This window comes from Salmo salar, chromosome 02 (genome assembly GCF_965601325.2).
Source record: "Salmo salar chromosome 02, fSalSal1, whole genome shotgun sequence".
Classification (NCBI taxonomy): Eukaryota; Metazoa; Chordata; class Actinopteri; order Salmoniformes; family Salmonidae; genus Salmo; species Salmo salar.
Genome location: NC_138292.1, coordinates 74311885 through 74339631, shown reverse-complemented (window position 1 = coordinate 74339631; position 27747 = coordinate 74311885). Strand labels below are relative to the sequence as shown.

General features: G+C 45.5%; 2 protein-coding genes across 4 annotated transcripts; one reads left to right on the top strand and one right to left on the bottom strand.

Moving 5' to 3' along the window:
- LOC106598925 (alpha-2-macroglobulin) lies at positions 1 to 12226 on the top strand. 3 transcript variants are annotated; one of them, XM_082966917.1, is made up of 37 exons: positions 1 to 88; positions 924 to 1011; positions 1190 to 1370; positions 1722 to 1878; positions 2089 to 2141; positions 2494 to 2514; positions 2754 to 2919; positions 3016 to 3100; positions 3755 to 3905; positions 3997 to 4117; positions 4522 to 4631; positions 4727 to 4900; positions 5250 to 5483; positions 5810 to 5876; positions 5955 to 6097; positions 6188 to 6337; positions 6664 to 6816; positions 6933 to 7020; positions 7176 to 7323; positions 7575 to 7800; positions 7885 to 8011; positions 8080 to 8201; positions 8294 to 8345; positions 8416 to 8499; positions 8600 to 8776; positions 9120 to 9195; positions 9327 to 9483; positions 9559 to 9633; positions 10025 to 10187; positions 10348 to 10538; positions 10753 to 10968; positions 11072 to 11196; positions 11405 to 11495; positions 11575 to 11643; positions 11747 to 11852; positions 11965 to 12018; positions 12136 to 12226. In XM_082966917.1, the coding sequence occupies exons 2-36, from the start codon at positions 926 to 928 to the stop codon at positions 12003 to 12005; spliced, it is 4386 nt and encodes a 1461-aa protein (XP_082823043.1). In that variant the 5' UTR covers positions 1 to 88; positions 924 to 925; the 3' UTR covers positions 12006 to 12018; positions 12136 to 12226. The 3 variants fall into 3 exon arrangements, with proteins under 3 accessions (XP_082823043.1, XP_082823040.1, XP_082823035.1); XM_082966914.1 differs by having other exon boundaries at positions 5952 to 6097; positions 7179 to 7323; XM_082966909.1 differs by having other exon boundaries at positions 5952 to 6097.
- Positions 12227 to 14821: 2595 nt separating this feature from the next.
- LOC106591641 (endonuclease III-like protein 1) lies at positions 14822 to 27701 on the bottom strand. Its single transcript, XM_014182847.3, has 5 exons — positions 27523 to 27701; positions 22075 to 22245; positions 20296 to 20455; positions 18404 to 18509; positions 14822 to 18231 (listed from the first exon to the last, which is right to left on the bottom strand). The coding sequence occupies exons 1-5, from the start codon at positions 27595 to 27597 to the stop codon at positions 17892 to 17894; spliced, it is 852 nt and encodes a 283-aa protein (XP_014038322.3). The 5' UTR covers positions 27598 to 27701; the 3' UTR covers positions 14822 to 17891.
- Between the last annotated feature and the right edge of the window lie 46 nt (positions 27702 to 27747).

The following is a 27747-nucleotide window of genomic DNA, read 5'->3' as shown; positions in this document are numbered from 1 at the left end:
GAAAAAAGTCCGGAACTAAGGATATTTATAGGGACATGACCGACGGGGGATATTTACTTTCGACTGAGTCCACAAACAATCCGCTGTGGTGAGTATGCCTTGGTCACAGGTGCTATAGCAACTTGTGGCGCAATCTTATACCCCAAACAACAGGTCCGCGATCAATTAACAAAACAAGTTACTGCCTTGCATTTTTACTTACATCTGGTCTTTTACAGGCTATACCAAATGCAATGCGAAAGACATACTTTTGCAATCTGTGTTTGGCGCCCAGTTTCTAGACCGAGATACTGTAACTCGGTCTAGAAGTAAAACGCTAACCTACGTGCAATTGAGCCTTTTTACCGACCTGTGTCTGCAGCCTGGTGTCATTGACTATATGTAACATAATAAATGTAAATCCGCGAGACTGAAATCCATATGGGAATGTTACGTTTAGTATTTTTACAGAAGACGGCTACTTAAAGCAAAAAGAGTGGCGGGGTGGGTGTAATAAAACTGAAGTATAACATTTGGGGTAAAAAGCAACTTCATCTACTTAGGTAAAAGGGTTAAGGTTAGCAAACATGCTAATTAACTTTACTCCTAATGTTTAGCCTAGATAATGTTAGCTACCTAGCTCATGTTGGCCACAACAAATTGTAATTTGTAAAATGTCCATTTTGCATGGTTTTTAACACATCATACGAAATGGATGACGGGCATCCACAGATGTAAACCATATAAAATGTAATATATCATACTTGAGTGTTTTGCGTATGAAATGGTCTGAGACCATGTCAGTGGGTGGCTGCTTCTGATAATGAATGGAATGCAAGGTTTGCAGTGCCCAGGAAAGAATTTGAAATGGTATTGTTAGGTCTCTCTCTCCATGTAGGAATACTGGGTCATAACGGACTTGGTGGTTTATTTTTCTCCTTTAGTCATGGTTCTTCCTGGGCTTGAGGTTTGGAGATGGATACTCTTTGCCTGCATTCACTGGCTTTGTGTCTGTCAAGAGACTCCAAGACCGTAAGTAAATCTGCAGTCACAAGTTAGACTTGCTTGTCTCGGTTTAATGTTCTGTCAGCAGATTTAGAGCCATGTTTCATCTACCCTTTCTGCAGATCTTTATCCCCCCTGTATATTTCACCTGGCTTTGTGTTTAGAGGTGTACTGATTTTCCCGTTGCCGGGTGTGTTCTCTGTAGGGTTTACATGGTAGCCATTCCTGCAGTGATCCAGGCAGGCTCAGAGGCCAAGCTTTGTGCCAGCCTTCTGCAGCCCAACGAGACCCTGGTCATGACCATATCTCTGATGGCCGACGGGCAGAACAAAACACTTCTCCACGAGACTTCTGACCAAGAGTTTCACCGCTGCTTCCAGTTTCAGGTCAGCCCAGCACTGGTGGACATCTAGAGCCATTCCAATAAGAGTGTACTGTACTTCTCAGCTTTGATGCATCGCTTAGGTTGTTTGTGCAATGCCAGCTTGTGGCCTACCAGAACTTTTCTTCCGATTCAGGTTTTGATTGCATGCTAGTGTATATACTATGGAAACAATTTATATATGTAACTTAAAGTACGCTGAGTGCATAATGTGATCCCTGCAGGAGTTACACGCTCTACCTTGAAGTTGCTAGTGGCACGCTCTTACCAGCTGGGCCACACGGCACCACATTTTAATGTCCTATGTTATCGGTCCGTTAGTTCACCGGTGTTGCTCTGTCTCGGTCTCTGACAGGCCCCTCATGTGAAGAGCGACGAAGTGCACAACTTTAAGGTGGAGGTTCGAGGGGTAACATTTCTATCAACAGAGGAGAGAAGGGTCATGATCAAACCCTACGGCCCCATGACGTTCATCCAAACGGACAAACCAATCTACAACCCAGGACAAACGGGTAATGTTAGAGCCACTGGTCTGGTCCTGTCCACTCTGCGTGGCTTATGAGGATTGTAGAGGGAAACGGTAGACATCTGAAGAGCCTCGTTGTTCAGGAATGTGGTGCAGATGCAGTAAACCCACTGGGTTCACTCAGGATGGAAATCCTCAACCAGTATTTCTGGGAATCCTTGGAATTTTCTAATATTCTTATTGTGTTTGTCTACAGTGCATTTTAGAGTCGTCACCTTGGATACCAATTTTAGCCCTGTCAATCAGTTGGTGAGTTGGAAATATAATATTGAAAATAGTCTTTTAGGTCAGTCTCTACTATTTCAAAGCCAAATACAGAAGTGTGGCAATACTGTGATGGCCATAGCAATCTGGTATTATGTGACACTATGTACAGCAAGCAGCCAGCCAGGACATGGGGTTTCCATTCATGTTGGTCAGAATAGAATCATCTCTTCCTGAGATTGAATTGCCATTCCCAGTGCAAATGCTACATGTGATGTTTACGTTAAGCGACCAAGCCAATAGTTCCTGTGGTTGTAGACAGTTATGCTCCCCTGCTGTTTTGGAATTGGTGTTATTAATGAAACATGAACCCATCTCTTGTCTTTGCCCTTCACAGTACAACATTGTGGAACTTGAGGTAAGATCCTTGTTAGTCTAACTTTATGTTGACTGTCAGTGTAAATACTGCAACATTATGACTCCCCCAGCTAGCTAGCTAGGTCCTCATTTCCACCTACTGTAGAACGTAGCCAAATACTTCCAGTCAGCTTTGTGTGATCTGGGCCCCCTTCAGTAAATGCATGTTGCAGATAGAAATGTCATGAATAGAGCTGACTCCTTGTCCTGCTGAAGGTTCCCCTTCCTATGAACCAACAGGATGTTAATCGCAACCGGATTGGACAGTGGGTCAACACTACATCCAGTGGCAACATTCTGCAGCTTTCTCACCCCCTGAACTCTGAAGCACCTGTAGGATCCTATACCATTGTAGTGTGGATTGGTGAAGAGAAAATCTACCACAACTTCAAAGTAGAAAAGTATGGTAGGTTGAGTTTCTCTTTCATGCTAGGTAATGTTGAATGGATGCATCACAATCCTGGAACGTTCTAGAGTTGACTGCTGTTCTTTTTCTCTGTAGTTTTGCCCAAGTTTGAGATCCAGATGAACCTCACTGACAAGATCAGCGTTGTTCAAGAAGAGTATGAAGTGAAAGTGTGTGCAGAGTGAGTAAACACTATTGGTGATTTGCAATGTATTGTAGTTAGTCCACTAAATGTCATTCTAGTCTCATTACGCTAATGCAGACCTGGGTTGAAATACTATTAGAAGTATTTAATTTACTTTCACATTTGAAAGTAAGGATTTGGATCTTTGAAAATACAAGTAAATCACATTTTATTGGTCACAACGCGGGTGCAGCAATATGTAACAATTTCACAAATATCTAAGGAATGATCAATGTCAGAGGTATAGAATACAGTATATACATATGAGATGGTGTGACTAGTATTCCAATGATTTCAAGTCTGTAGGCAGCAGCCTCTGCTAGTACTGTAGCTTCATGTGGAAATTGTTTAAAATCTAAATATGCTAATTGAAGACCTATAGTGCTGCTGAGATTTGTTAGTGGCATTTACATGAACAGCGGGTTCTTAGGTCATAAAGCGTCTGGGATTAGGATCAGGTCCCACCCTGACATGTGACCTTGTTCATTATGATCTATAGTTAAAACTGATCCCATTCTGAGGCTCTATGAAGACAGGTCCAGATTCATTGACCATGTTAAATACGTGACTTAAAGCCTTTAGGTGTTCTGTTTTTAATATGGTAACTGGATGTAGGAAATTGACACTTGTCTTGTTGTGAATTGAAATCAGATACACGTATGGGCAGCCTGTACCTGGTAAAGCAGGGGTGAAGTTGTGCCGACCCTTGGTGGACAATGCAGTGATACCAATAACAATTGATGAGAGAAATCCACAAGGAGTTCCTGATTACACACCTCCATGCCACAAAGAGTCAATAGAGGTTTGTATGCTTTCCTATAACTAGTAGTGCTGTATTTACCAACGGATTACATTTAAATCTGTTTTTGTGTGGTTCTGCTTGCTTTTCCTAGATGGACCATACTGGCTGTGCTTCTTATGCCTTCAACTTGGCAATTTTCACAAAGAATGCAGGAGAGAAATTGCTGGGAGACGTGTTTAGTTTCCGTGCAGAAGTTCAGGAGGAGGGGACAGGCAAGTCCTCTATCACAATCATTATGAGATGCATCATGTAATTTACTCAATACAAACCCTTCATTTCACTTCAGCTGATGGCAATGTAACTATTGCCTGTTTCATTAGATCAGGGTTTCCCTAACTGTCCTGGGGCCCCCCCTGGGTTCACGTTTTGGTTTTTGCCCGAGCGCTACACGGCTGACTCAAATAACCATCTGGTAATGTAGTTTTGATGCTTTGAATCAGCTGTTGTGCTAGGGCAAGAAACTACAAGGTGCACCCGGGGGAGGGGGGGGGGGTCCAGGACTGAGTTTGGGTTACTCTGCGTTGGCTCAAGGTTGGTAAAGCAATTGAGTTTCTGCATGGTGTTGGTACTGGTAATTGTGAAATATAGCATCCTATTATTTGTCTTCATTTGACAGGTATTACACTGTCAGAGGAAAAAAATGTAGAGCTCTCCTATGTGATTGGAGAATTCACATTTGTTGACACACCCCAAATCTATGAGCATGGATCAATTATCGAAGGCAAGGTAAGTCCAAATGGTGTTCTTGTGGATGCTTTTTGTTTGTCCTGCTTCCTGAAGTACCAGTATGTGGTGTCACTTCATTCATACCTTTTCCTCAGATAAATGCTGTTCGCTTTAACAACACACCCATCTCTGACATGTTAGTCTACCTGTTTGAGGAGAAAGGCTGGTCCTCATATCTACGACTACAGAACCTAACCACGGACAGTCGTGGTATTGCCAGGTTCTCGGTCAACACAACCAGTATGCCCAAAGAGAATATTAACCTCGTAGTAAGTATGATTCCTTGTCGGTTTGAGAGACTTTATACTCCATGCCTGGAGACCGTAAGGGGTGCGTGTTTAGTTTGTTGCCCTACGCAGCTGACTTCAAATAATGAACTCTTCATCCAGATTTGAATCAGCTGTGCAGTGTTGTGGGGGGGGGGGGGGGGGGTAAACGCTGCCCTAAGGCCATGACCCTAACGTGCTGTGACCAAGATGGGCTAGGTGGAAGTAAGGTGGATCTGTTATTGTATTGTTTCCCGTCATCCTCTCAGATCCCCACTGTATATAGGACGGGGTCTAGGGGTTGATTTAGGATTGGGCCTTTAGTTAGACTCTTCCTTTTGTTCCTTTCCAGGTGAGTGACACCCCACAAGTGGAGTACCCAGGATACAGGGTCCCCTATTTCAACAGAGGGCAACACGTCCTCTCACTGATCCAGCCCGCTGCCCCAGACAGTAAACCGTCCAGCTCCCTGGCTATTCAGAAGATGGAGAAACCACTGGCATGTGGGCAGGCAGTGTCAATCACCATCCGCTATGCCATCGTAGGGGAGACTGTCCCAAAGGGCTCTGTGGATGTCCTCTACCTGGTGAGTAGAACCAGGAACAACCTGCAAACCCATGGTGCCTCTGAAATGGCACCATATTTCCTAGTTGCACTCCTTTTGACCAGGATCATTTCAGACGTTGCCCCAGCCACACTTTCAAAGGAAGGATGTTCCTATACTGCACCAATACTCCTAATCAACCACGGTAACCCAAGCTAGCTCATGTTACAAATTGGAATTCGTAGCCTATATGAAATGGATGATGGACATCCACAACATAACGTATCATACTAATTGGAGTCCTGGATTTGTTTACCAGGTTGCAGTGGCTCCTCTGAGTTGCTGAGAACTGTTCCCTTTCCCTCCAGGCCTTATCCAGAGGGGTCATAGTTCAGCATGGACACATCAATGTTACTGTGCAGCAGGACAGTCCTGGTGAGTGAGTTTCATTAAGTGATTCTGACCGTTCTGGAAGGTGCTTGATGACAGTGACCTGCTCTTGCGTTGCAGTAGCTGAGGGTGACGTCACCTTGAAGTTGGCAGTGGTTCCAGAGATGGCACCGGTGGTTCAGCTCCTGGTGTACAGTATGCTACCCAGTGAGACTGTCATTGCCCACAGCATGAACTTCCCCACTGAGAAATGCTTCAGGAACCAGGTGTGTGCAGGAGTCTGTCATTGTTGCCACTTTATGAAAGGTGTCCAGTATTTCCATACCTGGAGTAATGGTATCTGATGTGTATGCCAGGTGTTGGTGGCGTTCTCGCCCTCCAACGCTGTCCCAGGGGAGGAGAACACCCTGCGTCTCTCGGCCCAGCCCGGTTCCCTCTGTGGCCTCAGTGCTGTGGACCAGAGTGTTGGCATCATGGAGCCAGGGAAGAGGCTGGATGCTGACAAGGTAACGGAGCTCCTGAAGTGAACAACAGTGGTACCACCATACCTACAGTTTTGGTGGTGCTGGGAATACAACCAGTGACTACAGCAGACATGGAGTGGATCTGTTCACTGGTTATTTGGGGAGCTTTTATCAAATGTAATGAGACTCGTTCTCTGGCTTGACGCCCACTTTCTATTGACTCTGGGTAACTGGAAAGCACCTCCTTATTGACGTTTAGCAATGGAAAACCAAAATTGAGTGTCCTTTTATTCAAGGGCAAGTAGTCCTCCCACTTTCAGTCCCCAATGAACAAGAGAATTTCAAGCCTCCCTCTTGTCCCATTCCAGATATTTGATTTGTTACCAGTCAAGGAGACGACCTATATTCCCTACGAGCTTGAAGATCCAGTAGCATGTTTACGTGTTAGACCAAGGAGATTCATAATGCCATACCCATATGGACCGTCTGAGGAGACAAATGATCCTTATGCAGTTTTTCAGGTAAATATTTCTGCCCTGTTTTCTCAACTGTTACAATGTGTTCATCTTCCACTGTTAAACTTAATAGAATGACAAACGGACATTTATTAATAATTAGTTGTTTCTGACATTTCTAGACACTGGGACTGAAGCTAGCGACTAACCTGGATATAAGAGTACCTTCCTGCCTCAGTTACCAGGGGAACCAGTACCGTCGCTCCTATGGTGAGATGTCCTTATTCTCATCATTGCCACAAGTCTTTAATGAACCTTGGGAAATGGATTACCTTTTGCTAGAATAACAAAGCCTGGTTAAACTGGTCTGAGCACAGCATTCAGTCCATTTTTAACTTGACAATAATGGGCATGTTTTGTGTTAGTAGTAGCTTACAGCCAAATGGCTAGGCCTGGATCAGCGGGTCCTAGACGTGAAATGGCTGTGGCACTTGCCGCTCCACCTCCGCCACCCATACAGACGGTCCGTACATTCTTCCCTGAGACGTGGATTTGGGATCTTGTGGAAGTTGGGTAAGTGCTCTGCGCAGTGAGGCTGACCTCTGGTGAAAGCCCTCTTAGCTCTTGCCTCATATCAAAACAGTGGTGTAGATTAGGAACAACTGTAGGCCAGCTTTCTCTTAGGAAAGACCCTTTGACCTCAATGGGTGTCCCTGGTTAGATAAAGCTTAAATGCATTTGGAACAACAAATGGTGTTGAAATTAGTCCTACTCCATTGTACACTTGGTGGCTTTCTGTTTGAACTCTGACCTCTGTATTCCAGGGAGTCTGGATCAGCAGATGTCCCCCTGACAGTCCCAGACACCATCACCACCTGGGAGACTGAGGTCTTCTGCCTGGCCCCCAGTGGCTTCGGTCTGGCTCCTCTGGTGGAGCTCACGGTCTTCCAGCCCTTCTTCCTGGAGCTCACCCTGCCCTACTCAGTCATCCGGGGAGAGCGCTTTGAGCTGAAGGCCACCGTGTTTAATTACCTCTCCAAGTGCATCATGGTACGACAGTGCACCAGGATGGTTTCTTGAGTTGTATTGTTTTTGTCGTACCATGTTATCTTACGACGTGTTCCTCTTTGGCAGGTTTCTGTGACTCCAGCTCTTTCCTCCGACTACACTCTCACACCTGTGCGTGATGTCCAGGACTCCTCGTGCTTGTGTGCCAATGGACGAAAGACCTTCAGTTGGACAATGGCCCCCTCTGTCCTGGGTTAGTCTTCATTCAACTGTTGAAACGGCAGAATGGATGTCAACCTGAGTTGTGTAACCTGTGTGTAGGGGTTTTGAACGTGTCCGTTAGTGCAGCGGCTGTCCAGTCCCACGCTGCGTGTGGCAACGGGGTTGTGAACGTACCGGAGAGAGGACGCGTTGACACAGTCACACGGGGCCTGCTGGTGAAGGTATGTAGTCTACTGCTGTTAGGTTGCACAGATAGTGTCTGGTGTAACTGCCTCTGAAAAGAATCCCTCTCCTCTCCTCTCCTGTCCTCCAGGCTGAGGGAACAGAGAAGAGCCACACCTACAACTGGTTGCTGTGTCCTACCGGTCAGTAATGAATCAGCGTTCACGGTGGTTGATGTGATCATCTTCATTCAGTGCATCTTTGTGTCCACAGGAGAAGCTCTGACAGAGGAGGTGGAAGTACAACTCCCCCAGAATGTGGTGGATGGCTCTGCTAGGATTTCCCTCTCTGTTCTGGGTAAAATAAACCATTGTGTAGTGGTGGGAAGACAACCCTTCTCCAGTGCTGCTGTTTGCTAAAGAGGACAGTGTAACAGAAGTCCCTTGTTTCTCTGTAGGGGACATCCTGGGTCGGGCCCTCAACAACCTGGATGGACTGTTGCAGATGCCGTATGGGTGTGGGGAGCAGAATATGGCCCTGCTCTCCCCCAATATCTACATCCTGGAGTACCTGCGGAATACAAATCAGCTCACGCCAGCCATCCTAGACAAGGCCACCAAGTTCCTCACTAGTGGTAGGAGAGTCCCTTAAAATCTGTCTTGATTAGACACCAAATCCACAAACCGGGCTGGATTTGTCCAACTAGAGGATTTAGGTTTCTATTTTAAAGTGTACCCTGCTGTCATGGTAACGATGGAGCTACATAACAGATGGATTCCTACTGAAGTCATTTGATGGTAGAATATTGACACTGTCTCATAGTGCAGGACTCTCCAACCCTGGTCTAGCTCCCCTTCTAATAATTAGCTGGCTGAATGGGGTTAATTACAGCTTGGTTGGAGGGTAGCTCTCCATGAACGGGGTTAGGGAGCAGAACAACCACTTGGTCACTGTTCATGCTAAAAACCCACCGGCAGGTTACCAAAGGCAGCTGAACTACAAGAATGCTGATGGTGCGTACAGCACGTTTGGACAAGGCTTGGGGAACACCTGGTGAGTACTTGGCTTGTTTTTCACCTACTGGTAGTTTCAATGACGGATAGGACAGTTGACATGTGATGTCATGACTTGGAGCTTGACGATATTATGTCAGGGCTTTTAAATGAATCCGCTTCTTTCTTCAGGCTGACTGCTTTTGTCTTGAGATCCTTTGGCAAAGCCCAGTCTTTCATCTATGTTGACCCGGCGACAATGGAGCAGTCCAAGACTTGGTTGGAACGTCAACAAGGCAAACATGGCTGTTTCAGAACTTTAGGGAAGCTCTTGAACAACAGAATGAAGGTATTTATATTGCTAACAAACTGAAGGATGTTAAATGTGGCTAGATGCAGTTAGTATTTTAACATTGTTTTCTAGGGTGGAGTGACGGATGAAGTCACACTGACGGCTTACATCACTGCTTCAATGCTGGAGCTCAACATGTCCGTGTCGGTAAGTAGCTTCACTCCACGTAACCGTTTCTCGCAAGTAATTTAGCCTCCTGTATGAAATCAACTGTCATGTAAAGATTCTACAATGACGTAGCCTATGAAATAACAAAGAATGGGCGTTACATAAGCAGATCTGAATCTGTTACTACTGATATGTGCTCCAGCTTGAATCTCTCTAGCCTGGTCCCAGATCTGTTTGTATTGTCTGCTTTCACCTTTATTTTAAGAATCCCATTGAGACCAAGGCGCCCTGCATATACACAATTTATAATATTTACAAGGAAAAAATGATCCCTTTCCTCAGCAAAAAGCTGTCACTAATCAACAATTTGAACGGAACCCAGTCCAGGCTGGCTTGTGTCTTAATGTGCTGCTGTTATTCTGTGCTCCAGGATCCTGTTGTGGACCACAGCTTGTCTTGCCTGAAGAACTCCACCAGTGATATGTCCAACACCTACGCTACTGCTCTGCTGGCCTACACCTTCACCCTGGCAGGTGACATGGAGACACGGGCCCGGCTTCTGCAGCACCTCGACACGATCTCATTTCAAGAGGGTGAGCTATATCTGTTAGTGCTGTCTTCCTAAAAGTGCAAACCTTTGTCCAATCAAACAGCCAAAGTTGATTTGGGGAGGTCAGAACTTTGTTTGGTCTAGTCTGTATTAGGTTTAAGACTAAGCTAGTCCTTATCCTGACGTGTGTGTGTGCTCCTCAGGGGGTCTCCTGCACTGGTCCCAGTCCTCCTCGGAGACCTCACCCTCCCTGGAGGTGGAGATCAGCTCCTACGTTCTGCTGGCGTCCCTCAGTGCCTCTTCTCGGTCTACCTCTGACCTGGGCTACGCCTCCCGCATCGTCAGGTGGCTGGTGAGGCAGCAGAACGCCTACGGAGGCTTCTCCTCCACACAGGTATACTTCCCAAACACCAGTGGTCTGAAATGGCACCCTGTGCACTAGTACAGGCAGAACTCTGTGTTCTTCATGTCTAACCTGGTGAGGCTCACTTCCACTGGTACAGGGAATTGGGATATAGTCACTTTAGCAACTGTTCAATTTGGAAAAATCTACCCTTTAAAAACAGTGTTTGTCATTGAAGGTATTGTCCTGTGGTCTGTATGTCTAGGACACCGTGGTGGCCCTCCAGGCCCTGGCTCTCTACTCCACCAGGGTGTTCAGTAGAGGAGGAGCCAGCACAGTGACGCTACGGTCTCCCAGTGGGGAACGGTGCCTCTTCCATGTGAACCAAAACAACAAGCTTCTGTACCAGGAGAGGGCGCTGCAGGACACAGAAGGGAAGTACAGCGTTGAAGTGAAGGGCAGTGCTTGTGCCTCAGTGCAGGTCAGTGAATACACATCTCTGCTCCCAGTCCTGTGGCGCAAGATGCGCTTTAATATACATTACAGGGAAGATGGTTTCCCTGACTTCCTCTTCTCTATCCCAGGTGGTGCTCCACTACAACGTCCCTACTCCTACCAGAAGCACAACGCTCAGTATCCAGGTGACTCCAGAGGTGGACTGCAACATCAAGTCTTTGAGACCCAGAGTCACGCTGAAGCTCCAGTCTCGGTAAGAATGAAGGACCCATTTGTATTAATTCTTTAAAATGTGTAATCTTGGAGCATGACTTGCAGAATGGGTTTGACCCAAATGAATCAGTGTCATTATACCTGTGTATAGGTTCAGTCAGAATGCTTATTTGGCAGCCTGGTCTTTATGGCTAAAATAATCCAAGCATTTGATTATTAAAAGCGGTTGTCAATCCTGTCTTTCTCAGATATCATGGAAAGGAGCTCACCACCAATATGATTCTAGTGGATTTGAAAATGCTCTCTGGGTTTTCCCCAGATCCAGACTCTTTGGGGAGGGTGAGTTGTTGTGGTGTGACCTTTATCCATGGTGGTCTTTTTTTGTTGTCCATGCAATATCAATGACTTGTCTTCACAGCTGAGGGGTTCAAGTCAAGTGGATCGTGTTGATATCAAAGATGACCATGTGTTAATGTACCTGACGGAGGTGAGGTGGAAACCATTCACATGGCACTCCATATAATGGGCTTCATTTAAAAAGAATAGGTTTTGCTGTATAATGAGCAATATGTTTGTTTTTCTCCCAACAGCTGACATCGCTATTGCCTTTCCACATCACCCTGGACATCATACAGGAGCTCCCAGTACAGAATCTAAAGCCAGCGGTGGTCAAAATCTATGACTACTACCAGCCAAGTAAGTTGCTCTACTAACCCTCCCAAAATGTCATTTTTTTTTCTCCCTCTTCTGAGGAACATTTGGGCAACTTGTTTTCATTTACTCAGACTAACCTGTCTTACGGTTACAGGTGACCAGGCTGAGACAGAATACGTCTTCCCTTGCAAGTAGGGGTTCCAAGCTGGTGAGCTATTTTAAATCTGGAATTATTATTGACTCATACTATACATGTAGTATAAATGATTTAGGGAGCCAGTCTTCCTTTAATCGAAATGTTGGTAATGGATTTGCTCCTCGACAGATGGAAGAAGATGACATTGATGTCACACCTGCAACCCTTGAGACGTCTTTCAAGTGCTGAACTGGAAATAAAGTTTTTCATTAGAACCCTTTTCTGGAGCATTTTGTCACACTGATGAGCCTGGGGTACATTAAGCAATGTAATTGGGGGTACAGTTAACAGAGCAGCTCTCTGGAGGTCTAGTTTCCATCTGTGCTGTTAATCAGTGTAACTGTTTTACACAGCTTTGGGTTTTTGTTCCTCAGTCTGTCATGGACCCCTGTAGTTCTCATCAGGGAATGGGCTCAGGACACATTACCACTAAATGATATTAACATCTTCCAAGGGATTGAGTCCTGGCTATGATCTCCTGATGAATGGTGTGGCCAAGGCATGGCAAGATGTGGTGGTAAACACCTCCCAAATCAATGAGATTAACAGAACTGATGACCCAACAGCTACTATAGAGCCCTACTGACAACACGACTCACTAAATTATTTGAATAAAATGTATGCAAACATACTGGGATTAAGAGTGTGCTGTGACGCTCATGACCTGACAATGTGTTACGTGAATTAAGTTAACAATGTTCTTAACCTCCCTGGGCAAGGTGGGACATTTGCGTCCCACCTAGTCACTGACCTGCACTGAGGCACAAGCACTGCCCTTCAGTGGAATCGCGTGGCGTGAAATACAAATACCTCAAATGCTATAACTTCAATTTCTCAAACATATGACTGTTTTACACCATTTGAAAGACAAGACTCTCGTTAATCAAACCACATTGTCCGATTTCAAAAAGGCTTTACAGCGAAAGCAAAACATTAGATTATGTCAGGGTACTCTCCTGCCAAAAATAATCACACAGCCATTTTCAAAGCAAGCATATATGTCACAAAAACCACAGCTAAATGCAGCACTAACCTTTGAGCTTCATCACATGACACTCCTAGGACATTATGTTATACAATACATGCATGTTTTGTTCAATCAAGTTCATATATCAAAAACCAGCATTTTACATTAGCATGTGATGTTCAGAACTAGCAAACTTCCGGTGAATTTACTAAATTACTCAAGATAAACATAATTATTTTAAGAATTATAGATACAGAACTCCTCCTTTATGCAATCGCGGTGTCCGATTTTTAAAATAGCTTTTCGGTGAAAGCACATTTTGCAATATTCTGAGTAGATAGCCCGGCTAGCTATTTTGACACGCACCAAACTCAGATTTACTATAAGAAAAATTGGATTACCTTTGCTGTTCTTCGTCAGAATGCACTCCCAGGACTTCTACTTCAACACCCAATGTTGTTTTGGTTCCAAATAATCCATAGTTATATCCAAATGGCTGCGTTTTTGTTCTTGCGTTCAAGACCCTATCCGACAAAATATTCCATTACCGTACTTCGAAGCATGTCAAACGCTGTTTAAAATCAATTTTTGTGATTTTTCTGGTAAAATAGCGATAATATTCCAACCGGGAGACGTTGTATCCGTTCAAACACTGAAATAAGAAAATGGAGTCTTCACATGCACGCGCGCGCCAGTGTCATTGTTCTCAGAAGGAGCACTCTCCCAAACCCCTACTGTTTTTCGCTCAGAGACTGCAGAGTTATCATTCCACGTTCTGGCGCCCTCTGAGAGCCAATGGGAGCCTTAAATGTCACGTTACAGCAGAGATCCTGTATTTTTGAAAAAGAGGCTACAGAAGGCCAAGAAATGGTCAGACAGGGCTCTTCTCAGGTTTTGGCCTGCCATATGAGTTCTGTTATACTCAGACACCATTCAAACAGTTTTAGAAACTTTAGGGTGTCTACTAATTATATGCATATTCTAGTTTCTGGGCAGGAGTAATAACCAGATTAAATCGGGTACGTTTTTTTATCTGGCCGTGAAAATACTGCCCCCATATCCTAAACAGGTTAATTGACCATTTGAGTTATCTTGTTCGCATAGGACGGTAATTCTCTCACAAAACCTATTTTATAGCCTCTCCTGGTTAATTTACCACTTGTTAATTAACCATTTAAGTTGTCCTATTTGCACAAAATCACCGTCCTATTTTTTTTATATCCCTTAATAACCTCTCGGCCACTTCACAAAGTAAAACACTGACCTCAATTATTAAGCTAGTTTTATTTATGGTAGTGCACATGTACCTCAGGTCTTCGCGGACCTGCTCCCTTATCGATTTTGTTAATACACAAAGTAAAAACACCTTAGTGAATCTGTGTAGAATAACTAAGCTCCTATTATTGATAAATTCCAAGTATTTAGAACATCAAATCCAAGATATCTTAAATCATTCCCCCAAATTCGTAAATAAAGATTTACTGACCTTCGTCTTGTAGGCTGGGAAAAGTAATGTTGGTTGGATTCCGTCACCGTCTCTGCCGACCTTAGGTATATGCCGGCCTGTTATGGAACCCCAATGTCAGGGGACAGGTCTTTAATTTACGGGTCAAAGACCCGACCGTGCACGGTTTTCGGCGTGTCACCTTTGGACGACAGGGATTGGACGACAGGGACAGGCCCCTTTTCCTGTTACTTTCACAAGGTCGTCTTATCAACTATGCCCTGCTCATTTTGAAATAGTAACAGTGTCCTAGTCTTAAAAAGTCTACCTACTCACACACAGTATTGGATTATAGTCTTTAACACATCATTATAGAATTATTCATTCGAATACATTTCACAAAGTTATATGGTTTCAGAGTGGAATACTTTAGTCAAAGCCTTAAACAGATCAATTATCTTATCACAATGGGAAAGAAAATACATTCTGGGTTGACTAATGTACAGTCGTGGCCAAAAGTTGAGAATGACAAATATACATTTTCAGTTTGTATGATGGCAATTTTCATATACTCCAGAATGTTATGAAGAGTGATCAGATGAATTGTGAAGTCCCTCTTTGCCATGCAAATGAACTGAATCCCCCCAAAAACATTTTCCACTGCATTTCAGCCCTGCCACAAAAGGACCAGCTTACATGTCAGTGATTTTCTGTCCTTAACACAGGTGTGAGTGATGAGGAGATCACTCTGTCATGCTGATTGAGTTCAAATAAGACTGGAAGCTTCAAAAGGAAGGTGGTGCTTGGAATCATTGTTCTTCCTCTGTCAACTATGGTTTCCTGCAAGGAAACACGTGCCGTCACCATTGCTTTGCACAAAAAGGGCTTCGCAGGCAAGGATATTGCTGCCAGTAAGATTGCACCTAAATCAACCGTTTTATCGGATCATCAAGAACTTCAAGGAGAGCGATTCAATTGTTGTGAAGAAGGCTTCAGGGCGCCCAAGAAAGTCCAGCAAGCGCCAGGACCATCTCCTGAAGTTGATTCAGCTGCGGGATCGGGGCACCACCAGTACAGAGCTTGCTCAGGAATGGCAGGTGTGAGTGCATCTGCACGCACAGTGAGGCGAAGACTTTTGGATAGCCTGGTGTCAAGAAGGGCAGCAAAGAAGCCACTTCTCTCCAGGAAAATCATCAGGGACAGACTGATATTGTGCAACAGTACAGGGATTGGACTGCTGAGGACTGGGGTAAAGTCATTTTCTCTGATGAATCCCCTTTCCGATTGTTTGGGGCATCTGGGGAAAAAAGCTTGTCCGGACAAGACAAGGTGAGCGCTACCGTCAGTCCTGTGTCATGCCAACAGTAAAGCATCCAGAGACCATTCATGTGTGGGGTTGCTTCTCAGCCAAGGTAGTGGGCTCACTCACAATTTTGCCTAAGAACACAGCCATGAATAAAGAATGGTACCAAAACATCCTCCGAGAGCAACTTCTCCCAACCATCCAGGAACAGTTTGGTGACGAACAATGCCTTTTCCAGCATGATGGAGCACCTTGCCATAAGGCAAAAGTGATAACTAAGTGGCTCGGAACACAACATCGATATTTTGGGTCCATGGCCAGGAAACTCCCCTGACCTTAATCCCATTGAACTTGTGGACAAACACAAACCCACAAATTCTGACAAACTCCAAGCATTGATTATGCAAGAATGGGCTGCCATCAGTCATGTGGCCCAGAAGTTAATTGACAGCATGCCAAGGCGGATTGCGCAGATCTTGAAAAAGAAGGGTCAACGCTGCAAATATTGACTCTTTGCATCAACTTCATGTAATTATCAATAAAAGCCTTTGACACTTATGAAATGCTTGTAATTATGCTTCAGTATTCCATACTAACATCTGACAAAAATATCTAAAGACACTGAAGCGGCAAACTTTGTGAAAAGGAATGTGTCATTAAAACTTTTGGCCACGACTGTACATGCTGAGCTGGCAAACTAAGCAATCACTGTACTTTCGACAGCAGTACAATACCAGATGTTTCGGTTCAGAGAAGATTGAACAAGCCCTCTTGATTGGACAGTACTCAGGAATTCTTAAACAATAGTGAACAAAAATATATCACCATGTGAAGTGTTCCCATGTTTCATGAGCTGAAATAAAAGTTCCAGAAATGTTCCAGAAGCACAAAAAAGCTCTGAAATTGCGCACAAATTTGTTTACATCCCTGCTGGTGAGCATTTTGACTTTGCCAAGATAATCCATCCACTTGACAGGTGGGACATTTTCAAGAACCTGATGACACATGTACGCCTTGTGCTGGGGACAATGAGGCCACTCTAAAATGTGCAGTTTTGTCGCAATCCCACAGCTGTCAAGTTGAAGGCGCGTGCAATTGGCATGCTGACTGCAGAAATGTCTGCCAGAGCTGTTGCCAGATAATTGAATCATTTCTCTACCATTACCCGCATCCAACGTCATTTTTAAAATAATTTGCCGGTACTTCCAACCGGCCTCACGACCACGTGTAACCCTGCCAGCCCAGGAACTCCACATCCGGCTTCTTCACCTGCGGGATCGTCTGCGGACAGCTGATGAAACGGGAGTATTTCTGTCTGTAGTAAAGCCTTTTCGTGGGGGGAAACCTCATTCTGATGGTCTGACTCAGTGGGTGGGCCCCTGCCCAGTCACATGACTGCCCAGTCACATGAAATCCATAGATCAGGGCCTAATTTATTTCAATTGAGTACTTTCCTTATATGAACTGTAACTCTGTAAAATCATTGAAGATGTTGCGTTAATATTTTATCAGCATATTAAAGATGGCGAAATATCAACCCAATTCAGTGGTCACTTAAGGGTGTAATGATATCAAGTGCATTCTATCCGTGAACTCAAACTCCGATTAGGATTCTGACAGTCAGTTTCCAGGGGGAACGCAATCACATGTGGCACTGAGTGTCTTATACTCACATTGTTAATTCCAAATGGACCTCTGACCCCTACACGTCTTAGACACTCTGGTATATCTGCGAGGATTATGTCAGTGGTATTGTCAGGTCGCTATTTGTTTTGGGAACAAAACATGAAAGTGACGATTATTGTATGGGACAATATACAAACGTGTTTGAGATCATTTGAAAAATACAATTTTATTGAGTACTTTTATTTATTGGTTTTCAGTTTGATAAATATGAAAATATAATGAATTGGTCATTAGTTGATCTGAATGTAACGATTTGAAGGTTTTTTTGGGGTGGGGTTGTGAAATTCTAGCAAAATAAATGGGGTCCACAGAAATTCGGTCTGAAAATGGTCTCCCCGCTAAAGAAGTTAATACCACTGGGCTACTAGGAGTTACCACCATATTTCTAGTACCGCTCATTTCAAATCAGTCAGGGAAGTGACAAGTGCACACTTTGGGAGGAAGGACCCTATATCTCTATAGGGATTCTAGTCCCTTCTGTCGTATCATGTAGAGAAGGTTTTGGCTTTGGACTTCCTTTTTCTGGGCAGCAGAGGAGGGGAGAGGGCGGTAGCCAGAGGTTCCTCTTTGACAGGTGTGGCTGAGGAGGAGGAGGAAGGGGGTGGTAACCCCAAACCAAGAGAACCAGGTTCCAGCTTGACCCTGGAGGTCTTGGGGGAGTGTGGTGAGCGAGGTGACCCAGCTTTAGGCCTCTTGGCTGGGGAGGCTTGGTGGGCGGAGGGGCAGCTGTGCTTGTTCAGACACACGGAGCAGAGAGGATTGACAGGTAGACACACCTGTTGACCAAACCCCACCAGCAACCAGTTGATCTCACTCCATAGATCCCTGTGTCGGGGAAGAGAGAGGAAGATCATCAATCACCATCCCCGTCTTCATCAAAATCATGTCAGACAGAAATCACAAGGCCAAATGTTTCCCTTTCCTGCTGTAAGGGATCTGATTGGTGAGTGACTGGTTAACGAGTGACCTGATGGAGTAGAGGAAGTGGTGGTGTCACCTTGGTAACCAGTCTTCCAGGGCCTTGCGTGTCTCCTCTGGGTTCTTGGTCCCACCTCTTGTCCATCCCAGCCGGTTGGAGATACGGTGGACGTGTGTGTCCACGCCTACTCACACACGCACAATAAAAACAACAAAAAGTAGAATGAAACTATCCCATGAGAAGTTGCCCACTATATAATCCAATAGAACTACCACTCTGCACTTGATCAGACCACACCACAAAACAACATGCAGACTAGAGTATGGGATTTGTAGTCCTACAGTTGAAGGTTTACATACACTTAGATTGGAGTCATTAAAACTTGTTTTTCAACCACTCCACAAATTTCTTGTTTACTAACTATAGTTTTGGAAAGTTGGTTAGGACATCTTTGTGCATGACAAGTAACTTTTCAAACAATTGTTTACAGACAGATTATTTCACTTATAATTCACTGTATCACAATTCCAGTGGGTCAGAAGTTTACATACACTAAGTTGACTGTGCCTTTAAACAGCTTGGAAAATTCCAGAAAATGATGTCATGGCTTTAGAAACTTCTGATAGGCTAATTGACATCATTTGAGTCAATTGGAGGTGTACATGTGGATGCATTTCAAGGCCTACCTTCAAACTCAGTGTCTCTTTGCATGACATCATGGGAAAATCAGCCAAGACCTCAGAAAAAAAATTGTAGACCTACACAAGTCTGGTTCAGCCTTGGGAGCAATTTCCAAACTCCTGAAGGTACCACGTTCATCTGTACAAACAATAGTACGCAAGTATAAACACCATGGGACCACGCAGCCGTCATACCGCTCAGGAAGGAGACACGTGCTGTCTCCTAGAGATGAAGTACTTTGGTGCGAAAAATGCAAATCAATCCCAGAACAACGGCAAAGGACCTTGTGAAGATGCTGGAGGAAACGGGTACAAAAGTATCTATATCCACAGTAAAACGAGTCCTATATCGACATAACCTGAAAGGCCGCTCAGCGAGGAAGAAGCCACTGCTCCAAAACCGCCATAAAAAAGCCAGACTACGGTTTGCAACTGCACATGAGGACAAAGATCGTACTTTTTGGAGAAATGTCCTCTGGTCTGATGAAACAAAAATAGAACTGTTTGGCCATAATGACCATTGTTATGTTTGGAGGAAAAAGGGGGAGGCTTGCAAGCTGAAGAACACCATCCCAACCTTGAAGCACGGGGGTGGCAGCATCATGTTGTGGGTGTGCTTTGCTGCAGGAGGGACAGGTGCACTTCACAAAATAGATGGCATCATGAGGAAGAAAATTATGTGGATATATTGAAGCAACTTCTCAAGACATCAGTCAGGAAGTTAAAGCTTGGTCGCAAACGGGTCTTCCAAATGGACAATGACCCCAAGCATACTTCCAAAGTTGTGGCAAAATGGCTTAAGGACAACAAAGTCAAGGTATTGGAGTGGCCATCACAAAGCCCTGACCTCAATCCCATAGAAAATGTGTGGGCAGAACTGAAAAAGCGTGTGCGAGTAAGGAGGCCTACAAACCTGACTCAGTTACACCAGCTCTGTCAGCAGGAATGGGCCAAAATTCCCCCAACTTATTGTGGGAAGCTTGTGGAAGGCTACCCGAAATGTTTGACCTAAGTTAAACAATTTAAAGGCAATGCTACACTCAATTAGTATTTGGTATGTAAACTTCTGACCCACTGGGAATGTGATGAAAGAAATAAAAGCTAAAATAAATACATTATCTATTATTCTAACATTTTACATTCTTAAAATTAAGTGGTGATCCTAACTGACCTAAAACAGGGAATTTTGAGTAGGATTAAATGTCAGAAATTGTGAAAAACTGAGTTTAAATGTATTTGGCTAAGGTGTATGTAAACTTCTGACTTCAACTGTATATGAGCCATACCTACCTATGCCAGAGACCTGGTGCCAGGCGATGTCCATGGCCAGGTGAGCCATCTTGGGTCCAACTCCAGGTAGTCGTACCAGGCCCTCCACTGTGTTAGAGATGTCCCCTCTAAACTCTCTCTGGAGTATCACTGATGTCTGCTTCAGGTACTTCACCTTGGTCTGGAGGAGGGGGGGGGGGGAAGAGAAGACATGTCAAGGTTTTATTCATACTCATGTTCAAAGGAAGACATGGTGTAGTAAGGGTGTGTCTTCAGAAAGTATTCTCACCCCTTTACTTTTTCCACATGGTACAGCCTGATTTTAAAATTGATTACATTGAGATTTGTCACTGGCCTACCCACAATACCCCATAATGTGGAATGTTTTTATTTTTTACAAATTAATTAATAAAAAGCTGAAATGCTTGAGTAAAGTGTTCAACCCTTTGCTATGACTAAATAATTTCAGGTGTAAATATTTGCTTAAGAAGTGCATTGACTCACTGTGTGTAATAATAGTGTTTAACATGATTTTTGAATGACTACCATATCTCTGTTCCCAACACATAGAATTATCTGTATGGTCCCTCAGTCGAGCAGTGAATTTCAAACAGATTCAACCACAAAAATTTGGGAGGTTTTCCAATGGCTCATAAAGTACAGCAGATGGGTTGGTAGATGGGTGAAAATAAAAATCAGATATTGAATATCCCTTTCAACATGGTGAAGTTATTAATTACACTTTGGATGGTGTGTCGATACACCCAGTCACTACAAAGATGCAGGCGTCCTTCCCAACTCAGTTGCCGGAGAGGAAGGAAACTGCTCAGGGATTTCACCATGAGGCCAATGGTGACTTTAAAACAGTTAAAGTTTAATGGCTGTGATAATAAACTGAGGATGGATCAGCAACATTGTAGTTACTCCATAATACTAACATAAATGACCGAGTGAAAAGAAGGAAGCCTGTACAGAATACAAATACTCCAGAACATGGATCCTGTTTGTAACAATTCACTAAAGTAATACTGCAAAAAATGTGTCAAAGCAATACATTTTTTGTCCTGAATACAAAGTGTTATGTTTGAGGCAAATCCAATACAACACATTACGGAGTACCACTCTCCATATTTTAAAGGATAGTGGTGGCTGCATCATGTTATGGGTATGCTTTTAATTGTTAAGGACTAGAGAGTTTTTCAGGATAAAATAAACAGAATGGAGCTAAGCACAGGCAAAATCCTGGAGGAAAACCTGGTTCAGTCCACACCAGACACTGGCAGATGGATTCATTTTTCAACAGGACAGTAACCTAAAACACAAGGCAAATCTACACTGGAGTTGCTTACCAAGAAGACAGTTAATGTTCCTGAGTGGCAGAGTTACAATTTTGACTTAAATCTACTTGAAAATATGGCAAGACCTAATGATTGTCTAGCAATGAACAACAACCAATTTGACAGAGCTTGAAGAATTTTGAAAAGAATAATGGGCAAATGATGCACAATCTAGCTGTGGATAGCTCTTAGAGACTTACCCAGAAAGACTCACAGCTGTAGTCGCTGTCACATGTATTGACTCAGGGGGTTGAATACTTATCTAATGAAGATATATTAGTGTTTTATTTTTCATGAATATTCTACAAATATTTATACTTTATCTGTGACAGAGTATGGTGTAAATCGTTGACCAATAACCCCACAATTAAATCAATTTTAATCCCACTTTGTAACACAACAAAATGTAGAAAAAGTCAAGGGGTGTGAATACTTTGTGAAGGCAGTGTATAGTGTGTGTTACCCTCCAGAAGCCAACAGGGTAGATGAGTTGTCCCAGTGTGTCATCGTCAATGTTGACTATGTTGTCCACCGTACAGCCATGAGCCCTGAGTCTCTGCAGAGCTGCACTGGTCACCTGGTCCCTTGTCTGACTAGACAACATCAGAGACACCAGCACCTGGTAACGTCGCACCTGGTGGAAGAGATGAGGGGGAGGGGAGAGTCTTTAATCTGGCTAGACAACTTTAGAGAGACCAGGACCTGATAACGCCTCACTTGATGGGAGAGGAGGGGAGAGTATTTAATCTGGCATCTTTTAGATACACATAAAAAAGCATATGGACACCTCTTCAAATTAGTGGATTCAGCTATTTCAGCCACACCGTTGCTGACAGGTGTATAAAATCGAGCACACCGCCATGCAATCTCCATAGACAAACATTGGCCTTACTGTAGAATGGCCTTACTGAAAAGCTTAGCGACTTACGTGGCACTGTCATAGGATGCCACCTTTCCAATAAGTCAGTTCGTCAAATTTCTGCCCTGTTAGAGCTGCCCCGGTCAACTGTCAGTGCTGTTATTGTGAAGTGGAAACGTCTAGGAGCAACAACGGCTCAGCCGTGAAGTGGTAGGCCACACAAGCTCACAGAACAGGACCTCCGAGTGCTGGAGTGCGTAGCATGTAAAAATAGTCTGTCCTCGGTTGCAACACTCACTACTGAGTTCCAAACTGTCTCTGGAAGAAACGTCAGCACAAGAACTGTTCATCAGGAGCTTCCTGAAATGGGTTTCCATGGCTAAGCATCACCATGTGCAATGCCAAGCGTCGACTGGAGTGGTGTAAAGCTCTCCGCCATTGGACTCTGGAGCAGTGGAAACGCGTTCTCTAGAGTGATGAATCACGCTTCACCATCTGGCAGTCCGATGGACGAATCTGAGTTTGGCGGATGCCAGGAGGACGCTACCTGCCCCAATGCATAGTGCCAACTGTAAATTTTGGTGGAGGAGGAATAATGTTCTGGGGCTGTTTTTCATGGATCAGGCTAGGCCCCTTAGTTCCAGTGAAGGGAAATCTCAATGCTACAGCATACAATGACATTCTAGAGAATTCTGTGCTTCCAACTTTGTGGCAACAGTTTGGGGAAGGCCCTTTCCTGTTTTAGCATGACAATGCCCCCGTGCACAAAGCGAGGCCCACACAGAGTGTGGATCGGTGTGGAAGTATTTGACTGGCATGCACATAGCCCTGACCTCAACCCCATCGAATACCTTTGTGATGAACTGAAACGCTGACTGCAAACCAGGCCTAATCGCCCAACATCAGTGCCCGACCTCACTAATGCTCTCTTGGCTGCAAGTCCCTGCAGCAATGTTCCAACATCTAGTGGAAAGCCTTCCCTGAAGAGTGGAGGCTGTTATCGCAGTAAAACGGGGACCAACTACATATTAATGCCCATGATTTTGGAATGAGATGTTCAACGAGCAGGTGTCCACATACTTTTGGTCATGTAGTGTATATCCTTGCTAGTATGCCTCTTATGCACTACTTTGTGTTAAAATGGAGTATTCGGTAGGTGTACACTTTTCTCTTTCATTGTTTCTAAAGAGGTCTCCACTCTCAGAATGAGGTTGACTCATCACTCCTGGTGGGAGAATAGGTGTGCATAGTTAACATGTCATGTAACATCTAACTTCTATATCCTTGTGTGTCATGGTGGTATAGCCTGATTGAACTGGCCTCATGCAAACAGCTTGGGATGTATTAATTAGTCGCACACTGTAGAAAAAAGCTTTCCAACGGAAAACATCCTGCTGCGAAATCAAGTATTTCTATTGGACAAATTCAGGTAAGTCCTGCCTAGTTCTGTTTGCGTCTGTTTGGTTCCTAGTGAATACACCCCAGCTAGCTAGCTAGGCCCATCTCCGATCTTCAACACTTTTGCACTGTTTGTTTCGTAAGCTCATGACAAATCATATCCAGTGACATAACTTCACTGCAGTTCCACATCCTCCTTTTATAGTGCTGGATGTATTTCACCTTTATCCTGGAACATAAATCAGATATACAGCATTCTGACAATACTCTGTAGAACCCCTCCAACTCTAATGGGTATTCTGCTGTTCTACCTGCAGGGTTCAACTAGTTCTACTGGTGGAACCCTGCTACTACATCTGTGTATTGTATTGTTCTACCTGCAGGGTTCAACTAGTTCTACTGGTGGAACCCTGCTACTACCTCTGTGTATGGTCCCGTGTGGCTCAGTTGGTAGAGCATGGTGTTTGCAACGCCAGGGTTGTGGGTTCGATTCCCACGGGGGACCAGTACGGGGGGGAAAAACATTTATGAAATGTATGCATCCACTACTGTAAGTCGCTCTGGATAAGAGTGTCTGCTAAATGACAAATGTAAATGTAAAAATGTGTATTCTAAACGCCCTACAGGCAACAGTCAGCACCACCTGTGGAAAGGGAGTTTGTGTGATTGGCACAGACAACATACTGTGTGTCAGGAATGACCCCTTTGTGTGTTACATATTGTCATGACTATTGTGGCATTACCAGTGTGACATAGACCTAAATACATCATGATCAGTGCTACATAGTCCTTCATAGGTCCTACATAGATCCTGACCAGTGCAACATAGATCCTGACCAGTACTACATAATCCTTCATAGACCTACATAGATCCTGACCAGTACTACATAATCCTTCATAGGCCTACATAGATCCTGACCAGTACTACATAATCCTTCATAGACCTACATAGATCCTGACCAGTACTACATAATCCTTCATAGGCCTACATAGATCCTGACCAGTATCAGTGCTAGACCCAGTGGTTCTTTGACAGACAGTGATACATCTCGTGCTCCATTGAGTTACACCTGCCGCAGGTGAGAGGTTTGTGACCAGTGATGACCTGGAAGTAGATCTGTTGGTCTCTAACCCCCCCAGTAGACCTGCTGCAGACAGCAGCACAGTGGGTAGAGAACCTACAGAGGTGGGGGAAATCAGTAAATTTAGGGCATATTTTGCCCCGGTTGACTATTTTCAGGGATATTTTGGGGGAGAAATGGAGAGCGGAGCTCCCTCAAACTCCCAGATTACTTTAGCGGCAAACTATAGGGGCAGAATGCACAAGCCCTGGTGTAGCCGATTTCTGCCACTGCTCTACAGTGGTAGGTGTAGGTCAGGTCTCCGCCCCACAGGTCTAGAACAGGTCTCCGCCCCACAGGTCTAGAACAGGTCTCCGCCCCACAGGTCTAGATCAGGTCTCCGCCCCACAGGTCTAGATCAGGTCTCCGCCCCACAGGTCTAGAACAGGTCTCCGCCCGACAGGTCTAGAACAGGTCTCCGCCCCATAGGTCTAGAACAGGTCTCCGCCCCACAGGTCTAGATCAGGTCTCCGCCCTACAGGTCTAGAACAGGTCTCCGCCCCACAGGTCTAGAACAGGTCTCCGCCCCACAGGTCTAGAACAGGTCTCCGCCCTACAGGTCTAGAACAGGTCTCCGCCCCACAGGTCTAGAACAGGTCTCCGCCCCACAGGTCTAGATCAGGTCTCCGCCCCACAGGTCTAGAACAGGTCTCCGCCCCACAGGTCTAGAACAGGTCTTCGCCCCACAGGTCTAGAACAGGTCTCCGCCCCACAGGTCTAGATCAGGTCTCCGCCCCACAGGTCTAGAACAGGTCTCCGCCCCACAGGTCTAGAACAGGTCTCCGCCCCACAGGTCTAGATCAGGTCTCCGCCTCACAGGTCTAGAACAGGTCTCCGCCCCACAGGTCTAGATCAGGTCTCCGCCCCACAGGTCTAGATCAGGTCTCCGCCCTACAGGTCTAGAACAGGTCTCCGCCCCACAGGTCTAGAACAGGTCTCTGCCCCACAGGTCTAGAACAGGTCTCCGCCCCACAGGTCTAGAACAGGTCTCCGCCCCACAGGTCTAGAACAGGTCTCCGCCCCACAGGTCTAGAACAGGTCTCCGCTCCACAGGTCTAGAACAGGTCTCCGCCCTACAGGTCTAGAACAGGTCTCCGCCCCACAGGTCTAGAACAGGTCTCCGCCCCACAGGTCTAGAACAGGTCTCCGCCCCACAGGTCTAGAACAGGTATCCGCCCCACAGGTCTAGAACAGGTCTCCGCCCCACAGGTCTAGAACAGGTCTCCGCCCCACAGGTCTAGATCAGGTCTCTGCCTCAGGTGAGTGCCAGATCAGAGATGATGGACAGGTAACCGTTGAGCTCCCTCTGCCCGGCGGGGTGGACTGAAGTCACAACCTCTGTGAAGCGGGAGAAGGCTAGGGCGAACTCGGGAAGGTGAGGACGCGGGAGAGGGAGGAGCCAAGGCAGGAAGCGGTCTCTTGGTAGGTCAACAGGAGGTTTGTGTTACAGTGGGAGAATGTGTGGACAGCACGGAGCAGGGGGTAGCAGGGGCTGGTGAGGAGAGAAGCCTGGTCCACCTCTGACCCGGAGAGGATGAGGGAGCGGAGAGAGGGGTGGCAGTGGCCAGGGTGTAGGTGGGGAGGTAAGAGGAGGGGAGAGGAAGGAAGGTGGGGAATCTTAATCTTAAAGTAAGTTGTAATGTAAATCATGTATATTGTAATGGAGATAACCCCACAGGAGAAGGGCATTGGGGTTGGTATAGATGAGTGTATAGACAGGTTCAGGGGCTGAGGCTGGGCATAGGCAGGAGTAGGGTAAGAAACACGGGCAGGGGCATACGTAGATACAGCTGTTGGAGTAGCTATGGGCTGGGTAGTGGGAGCAGAGATAGAGGCAGTAGAGGCATAGGGCTGGACAGTAGCGGTACGGGCCCAAGCAGAAACAACAGAGATGGAGGCAGTAGAGGCATAGGGCTGGACAGTAGCGGTACAGGCCCAAGCAGAAACAACAGAGATGGAGGCAGTAGAGGCATAGGGCCGGACAGTAGCAGTACAGGCCCAAGCAGAAACAACAGAGATGGAGGCAGTAGAGGCATAGGGCTGGACAGTAGTGGTACAGGCCCAAGCAGAAACAACAGAGATGGAGGCAGTAGAGGCATAGGGCTGGACAGTAGTGGTACGGGCCCAAGCAGAAACAACAGAGATGGAGGCAGTAGAGGCATAGGGCCGGACAGTAGCGGTACAGGCCCAAGCAGAAACAACAGAGATGGAGGCAGTAGAGGCATAGGGCTGGACAGTAGCAGTACAGGCCCAAGCAGAAACAACAGAGATGGAGGCAGTAGGGGCATAGGGTCGGACAGTAGCGGTACAGGCCCAAGCAGAAACAACAGAGATGGAGGCAGTAGAGGCATAGGGCTGGACAGTAGCAGTACAGGCCCAAGCAGAAACAACAGAGATGGAGGCAGTAGAGGTAAAGGTTAGTATTGGCTGGATGTAGGGTGGTAGGACAGACAGCAGGGGGTTAGCTGGGTGGGGCAAAGCGGTAGTGGGGGGTGTACGACGAAGAGACAGAAACCAGTGGGGTCTCACCCACCTCATCAGGGGCGTGTGTGTCGTAGCATTTCTCCGCCCCCATGAGGTCAACAGGCGCGTCCCTGGCGCTCCTCATCTGACGCACGTGACCCAGCTGCTTGCTCCAATCAGGAGGCTCCCAGTGTTTAGGCTCCACCTTCCCATCGTATTCCACCTTCACCTGGCCCCTCCTCCTAGCAGGATGGGTGCCAGGGGTAACAGGGACTGGGCTTTGTCTGGCTCAGCT